Below are 7,310 nucleotides of genomic sequence, written 5' to 3' on the forward strand. Positions count from 1 at the left end.
GGGAGGGGAAGACACCTCAGACACATCCCACCTTTGGAGTGCTAGTGGTCTTGATTGTGTGGACCGACTGACCAAGGAGGAAACCAGAATACCAGGGATTGAGGGACAGGTGCATCTCTCCTGAGGGACTGAAGTCTTATGAAGCAATTGCACTTGAGGGCAGAAAGGATTTTGACCAGGCATAGGGGAGGCTGTATGGGCCGAGCACAGGGAAGTAGAGCATCCTAGGCCCAGACAGGAGCTTACCTGCTCCCTCTAAGTGAGTGGAGGTAGAATAAGCAAGCCTTTGTGGGAGTATTGGCCCGGCCTGCTTGGTGGGCTGGGGCAGGTGATGGAGCAGGTGAGGAAGGAATGGAAAGGAGACAAGCAGCCAGGTTATATAGGACCTTGGTTCTTTACTCTGGGGGCAGTGGAAACGATAAAAGGTTATAGCCCTGCTTGAATGGCTTTCACGGTGTGAGCGAGCGAGTAGTAGCACGGTCCACCCAGTCGCAAATGCAGGATGCTGGGGCTAACTTCCACGGGGCAGCTTTTGACCTCTATACTGCTGACCACAGGGAACCAATGAGATTCTCCGGATGTACATCGCCCTGACAGGCCTGCAGCACGCCGGACGCATCCTGACAGCAAGGATCAAGTAGGTGCCATTCCCACTCTGCTCCTTGGGTCCCACCTGGGAAAACAAGAGTGGTGAGCAGTATATCCTTGAAAAGGCGAGCCCATCCGCTGCCTGGCTGGAGACAGGGAAGGTGGGCAGGAGCCTCGGCCAGTGAATGTTGGGATTGGAAGCCAGGCCCCAGAGCTCGGCCATTATTGGAGGCTGACAGGAGGAGCCAGCTATTCAGTGAAGCCCTCACTGCCCTGCCCATGGGCTCACTCCCTGCACAGTTCCTGTTTCCTAGGCTGCAGGGACTTTTGTTTTCAGGATCTGGGAATGAGAGATGCCCCTTAAATAGATGCCAGGCTCCAAGGCCAACACAAGAACAATTTGTTTGTTTTCTCTCTCCCTTGCTCTTGTCCTCTCCTGCTCCTCTCAATCCCCATCCTGAGGCCAGGGCAATTAGAAATCACTGCTGGAGCCCAAGAACAGGTTGCTCAGAGCATATTGCGGAGTATTTATTGGAGAAGAATGACCTGGAAGCTGGCTGTGGCTCAGCTCCTTGTGGAGGGAGCACAAGAATAGCTCTACCTCAGAGGAGACTGGCTGCTATCGGACAGGCTGGCCGGACTCAGCCTGCAGCCAGGTGCCCAGAGTGCCCAGACTAGGGGAAGGTCATATTGGGCCTGGGTTGGCACTTTATGCCTTTGCATAATCAGGGAGAAGAAATGGGTGCCCTAGAGCGCTGGGGTACCTATTGGTGGGGTTTTGTTGCTGGGCAGTGGGAAGAACAGCAGGGCCTCAGGTCATGGGGCCATGGGCTTTCTGCAGCGAGCTTAAACGGGGCAATGTGACCACTGTCCTGGAGACCGTTGGCCGGAGGCTTCGGGACTCCTTGGGCCGAACCGTGGACCTGGGATTGACAGGGAATCTCGGAGTTGTGCACCCCAGTGTTGCGGTGAGTGAGCCCAGCAGGTATAGCCTGTCAGATATCTTCCTCCCAGAAGGGATGTGACCAAGGGTGGTGGGGAGGACCAGTCAGTCTGAGGGACAGCTGATGTCCCGTCTCCACCCTGTCACAATGGAGAACAGCCTGCATGTTAGCCAGGCCTGGGCCCTGGAGGCCCTGCCATCCCAGTGGGACAGGATGGCACCATGGGGAGGAGGTGCTGAGCTGAGTCCTTTCCTCTGGCCTCCAGGACGGTGCCAACAAGCTCGAGGAGAACGTGTATTACTTTGGGCGCACTGTGGAGACGTTGCTGCTCCGCTTTGGCAAGGTAGTCAGACCCCTGCCAGACCCAGGAGTGGCAGGCCCTCCAACTTTGGGGTCAGGGAAATGGGGCCAGCATCTATGAGATAATGTTTTACCAAGTGTCCATCTTTAGAACCAAGCCCAGGAAGAAATCTACTCACCATGGAGGGGTGGAATGGGGAGGCAGGGCTGATGGGGTGGGTGCCCTGCTGGGGAGCCCCCTCCAGATGAAGAGAGGCTCCTGCATTTGGGGGGGAGCCTCAGCAGGGCCTGAATCTCACCACCTGATGTGGGAGGCTCTGCGGCTGAAGAGGTATTAATTAAGCCCTGGCCTCTGGTCTCAGCCAGGTTCCTGGGACTTGGTCTTACCTTTACCCTTGCCCAAATCTAGACAGAGTGAAAGGAAAACAGGCGGCCACCGGGAGCCAACTTCTCACAATCCCGAGGCATAAAATGAGGCTCAGAGATGTGAAACATTCCCAGGGAGGGACTGTGGGGGATGGGATCCCAGGTAATGGGCCTCCGCCCTGGGGCTCTGTGTTCCCAGACCATTGTGGAGGAGCAGATGGTCTTGAAGCGGGTGGCCAACATCCTCATCAACCTGTACGGCATGACAGCTGTGCTGTCTCGGGCCAGCCGCTCCATACGAGCAGGCCTCCGGAACCATGACCATGAGGTGAGCCTGCTCTGCCCTGCCCTGCTCTACTCGTCCACTCACAGGTAGCTTCCCACTGGCTTTGTCCTGCTGCACTCAACTGAGGCCCGGTGGTTGGGGGTGGGATCATTGAGTGGCATGGCCCAATTTAACAGTCTCAAGTGGGAGGGCTGGGCAAGTCAAGGGGCTTGGCACCCCAGAGAGAGAGTAAAGTGCAGGGTCCGTGCAGCGGTTGACCTGGAGGCTGGTGGGTTTGCCGAGTTGTGGCTGTGGCCTGTGGTAAGTACCAAAGCTCCAATGGGAGGGAGGGTCCATGTCTGCTCAGGACACAGGGCCACTCCCTTTCATTTTCCCATTTGAGAGAAAAGGGTGGGTGAGTGATGGAGTCCTACACCCAGTGCCCTCACCCTGTCTGTCCTCCTCACCCTGCTAGAGGAGTCACTGAGTGAGTATGGATTTGGTCTTCATGTGCATTGACTCACAGTAGCCAGTGTCCACAGGAATTGTGATGTCTCTCTCACAGCGGAGGAAACTGAGGCTCAGATGTTGAGTAATTTGCTCTTGGGACAGAGCTAGTTTGGCTCTGGGCTGGAATTAGTACCTAAGATTGTGTCACTTCTGTGCCAAGCTTCTTGACGCCAGCCAAGCTGCCCAGTGGTTCTTTGAAGTTTAGAGGTCAGTCACCAGGGAGGGGGAGCCCTATGGCCCAGAGATCTCAAGGTTCTCTCTGACCTTGGTTCTGGCAGGTTCTGTTGGCCAACATCTTCTGCACAGAAGCTTATTGCCAGAATCTCTTCACCTTATCTCAGCTGGACAAGTGTGAGTAGGGTTGCTTGGGGGAGGAAGGAAAGGGTCTGATTCTAGGCGACTGTTGATGGTGAGCTTCTTCTGGACCCTGTTGCCGGGGTTCATGTCCCAGCATCAAGAAGGGTTCAGGAATCTGGAAAAGGCGCTGTGCGTAGATGACATAGAAATCCAGAGACTAATAAAGAGTCTGGAGGTGAGTTATAATTTTAAAAGGCATTGGGGGTCAGAGGACCTTCAGCTAAAGGAACTGAAGACTACCTCCTTGCCTAGGACCCTTGCTTTTATTCACACAATTTGTCCTAAGGCAAGGTGGAGATAATACACCTCAAAGGGTAAGGTTTCAAAGGGTACAGAGGCATTGTCAGTTTGGGGAATAGCCTACGGCTGTTCAGGTGTTTGGCCAGTAGGAGGCAATAACATGTAGATTAAGATGCCCTTTAACTGTCTGGCAGCCACAATCAGTTTCCTATTCAGGTTTGGGGAAATGCCTTTAGCCATTCCCAACAGGTGACTACATGTGTGACTCAACCCTGTTGAGTCCCCAAGTCTCATCAACCTTTTGATGAAACTCTTAAAATTATGACATGCTGGAATTGGTCTATGGCACCCTGTCAGGCTCCCATGGCCTGCTGGCTACTCACAAACTTCTGCTGTGAGTGAGGGCTGACTAAGACCTGCACTGGCAGCGAGGCAGGAGCACGGATCTACAGGTGCAAGCTCTGCCAGAGCCCCTGTGCGGGCCCTGCAGCATCTGCCCAGGGAAGGTTCACAAAGGAAGGAGACATTTCCCTTGCCTTTTCACTCCAACACTGCAGTAGAGAGGAAGCTGCCCCTCTCACAGATGACCCGGGATGCTGTTCTAGACCATCTGCTCAGTCTGGAATGCTCTTATGGCCATGTTTTAGAATGTATAGCTTGAATTCTCCTCTGACCCTTACAGTCCTGCTGGCCTCAAGGCTTTACATCATGTGTTCCAACAGAGCCCAGCCCTGTTGCTAAGAGATTGTGGAGAGGGGCACATAATTCTGTGTAGGTTCTGGCTCAGGGTGCTGTTCAGGCATCCTCCACAGTGCTGACTTGACTGTTAATGTGTTATGGAGATGAGGAGACGGTTCCTCCTGCAATAATAGGCTTGCATCGCAAAGGGTCTTTTATTGAGCAAGTGCCTTCTCCCACAGGATCTAGAGTTTTTAGGGATTAACAAGATGATCCCTTTGTTATTCAGAGTAAAGCCTCTATGTACAGCCCAGAATCACTTCCTGGGGGGTTGGAGGGGTAGTGGGGATACCCAACAGGCTGACTGTTAGGAAAACTGTTCCAGCAATATTCCTATTGTCACAATGCAGACAGATCACCTGCTGTCTTCTTTCCCTCCCAGATTCTCCAGAAAATCTAGATGAACAGATCAAGAAAGTATCCCAGCACATCCTAGAGAAGCGAGCATACATCTGTGCCCACCCTTTGGATCGGACATCCTGAAGCAGAGGGATGGTGGTCACTGTTGCCGCCAGCCCCCAGGCGACAGCCTGTTGCTGACAACTCTTACTTTTTCCAGAAGGTGTTGAACTTGGGGTTATTTTAAGTTGAACTTTCTTCCCAGTCTTTACCTGAGGTCTTTTTCTTCACCTGGGGAAACTTCTTCTAGGCTTGATCTGTGAGCACTGCTGCCTAACATGATCATTCCAGGTTCTAAGTGGAGATGGAGATGGATAGAGAGAGAATGGAGTTGCTGAGACCTGGAATTAGAGGATACGCTCTTAGTTTAGGAGACCTCAGAATGGAAATGGGCGCTCGAGCTGCTGCCTCTGTCGCATGAACCTGCGGGGACCTATTTCGGGCATGGACGGCCATTTCTACTAGACCACACCTCTCCCAAGAAATAGCTTGAAAGCTGTGTATGTGTCATTCATTCAGACTAGAAGCAAAATATACTTAAAATATGCACCAGGAACCACTTAACAAAAAAAGAATATAAAATGGCACAGTTTGTGTTTACCCTTCTAGTCATGTTTTTCCTCAGACCAGCCTTTAATGGATGGCAGCATGCTCCTAAAAATCACCCTTTGGTGATGGCTCTCACTCTCTTTTGTCCTCAACCTGTGAGAAAAAGGCCTTGAAAGCTGAGGAGCAGGTTCCCTCTGCAGGGCCATGGGGATTATGAGCCCTATCTTTGATCCCTCTCGGTGATGGCTGGCTGGAAAACAGCATTGCTTGGTACATGACAACATATGCTTGTTCCCACCTGGGTTTTTCTGTCTGTTTTCTTTGCAAGGATTGCCTGTCTACAGTGGACCAGAAAGGTGACATTGCCTAAGGCCACTGGAACTGGTACATACAGCACCTGAGTTTAGAGAATGGAAATAAAAGTAGCAACACCTACAAACATCCCCAAAGGAAGGGGAAAGTAAGAATAGATACTTTTGAAGAAATAATGAGTATCAGAATTGATAAGGAAAATTCCAAGCCTGGACACATTTTTAGTGAGATTTAAAACAAAGGCAAAGATGAATTCTGAAAAGTAACAGAGAAAAAGGGCAGGGCACCTGTGAAGGAAAAAGTATGATGAACATCAGATCCCACAACAGCAATGCTGTAAATAAGAAGGTAAAGAACTTGAGCCTGCAGATTTTTTGTTTTGTTTTGTCTTGGTTTTGTTTTTAATTGATTTTAAAATAATGAAAAGGCAAGCCACAGACTGGGAAAATATATTTGCAGTACATGTGAATGACAACTGATCCAGATAAAAATAAAATAAAAAACCCACAAATGGGACTTCATCAAAATAAAAAGCTTCTGCTCAGCAAAAGAAACCATCAACAAAACCACAATAAAGCCCACTGCATGGGAGAACATATTTAACAATGTTATCTCCAATAAGGGTTTAATCTCCAAAATTTACAGGGAACTCATACAACTTAACAAAAAGAAGACAAACAATCCAATCAAAAAATGGGCAAAGGACCTAAACAGACACTTATCGAAAGAAGACATATAGAAGGCCATGAGACATATAAAAGCATGCTCAAAGTCACTAATCATCTGAGAGATGCAAATCAAAACGACAATGCAGTACCATCTCACACCTGTCAGAATGGCTATCATCAACAAATCAACCAACAACAAGTGCTGGAGAGGATGTGGAGAAAAAGGAACCCTGTGCACTGCTGGTGGGAATGCAGACTGGTGCAGCCACTATGGAAGACAGTATGGAGTTTCCTCAAAAAATTAAAAATGGAACTCCCATTAGACCCAGTAATCCTACTTCTAGGAATATATCCTAAGAAATCAGAAACACCTATCAGGAAGGATATATGCACCCCTATGATCATAGCAGCACAATTTACAATAGCTAAGATTTGGAAACAACCTAAGTGCCCATCAGCAGATGAGTGGATTAGAAAACTGTGGTACGTCTACACAATGGAATACTACACTGCTACTAAAAAGAAGGAACTTTTACCATTTGCAACAGCATGGGTGGAACTGGAGAGCATTATTCTAAGCAAAATAAGCCAGTCAGAGAAAGATAAATATCACATGATCTCACTCATATGTGGGATATAATGATCAACATAAACGGATGAGCAAAAATAGTTCCAGAGACAAGGTAGCACTGAACAGACCGTCCAACCTCAGAGAGAAAGGGGGAGAGGGTTAGAGATCAACCAAAGTCCTTGTATGCACACATATTAGCATAAGCAATCGACACAGACACTGGGGTGGTGGGGGCTTGCCCTTGGGAGTGGGAGTGTCTGGGGGGTGGGGCTTAAGCAGGAAAAAGGAGACATATGTAATACTTTAAAAAAAAAAAACACACAAAAAAAACCCATAAGCCAGTAAGAAAAATACAACTAAACTTCTTTTAAATAGAGGAAAAATATATAGTTAACAGTCACGTCACAAAATGAGATATCCAAATGGCCAATCATATATGAACAGGTACTCAACATTATTACAGATATTTACAAGTATATATATATGTGTGTTGAAAATAAGCT

At 49.1% G+C, this 7,310-nt stretch overlaps 1 protein-coding gene across 3 annotated transcripts in view; it reads left to right on the plus strand.

The window, feature by feature from the left end:
- The window catches only part of ACAD9 (acyl-CoA dehydrogenase family member 9), an 85,924-nt gene extending 79,034 nt beyond the window's left edge, over positions 1-6,890 (plus strand). Inside the window, exons 13-18 of one of the 3 annotated variants that reach the window (XM_059688341.1) lie at positions 558-637; positions 1,430-1,556; positions 1,798-1,875; positions 2,398-2,526; positions 3,252-3,324; positions 4,691-6,890. In XM_059688341.1, coding sequence (XP_059544324.1) covers positions 558-637; positions 1,430-1,556; positions 1,798-1,875; positions 2,398-2,526; positions 3,252-3,324; positions 4,691-4,791 — 588 coding nt within the window. In that variant the 3' untranslated portion in view covers positions 4,792-6,890. The remainder of the gene's footprint in view (positions 1-557; positions 638-1,429; positions 1,557-1,797; positions 1,876-2,397; positions 2,527-3,251; positions 3,325-4,690) is intronic. The other 2 variants (XM_059688343.1, XM_059688342.1) reach the window with 2 other exon arrangements.
- The last annotated feature ends 420 nt before the right edge of the window (positions 6,891-7,310 follow it).

The sequence above is a fragment of the Myotis daubentonii genome, chromosome 3, assembly GCF_963259705.1.
Source record: "Myotis daubentonii chromosome 3, mMyoDau2.1, whole genome shotgun sequence".
NCBI classification, from domain to species: Eukaryota; Metazoa; Chordata; class Mammalia; order Chiroptera; family Vespertilionidae; genus Myotis; species Myotis daubentonii.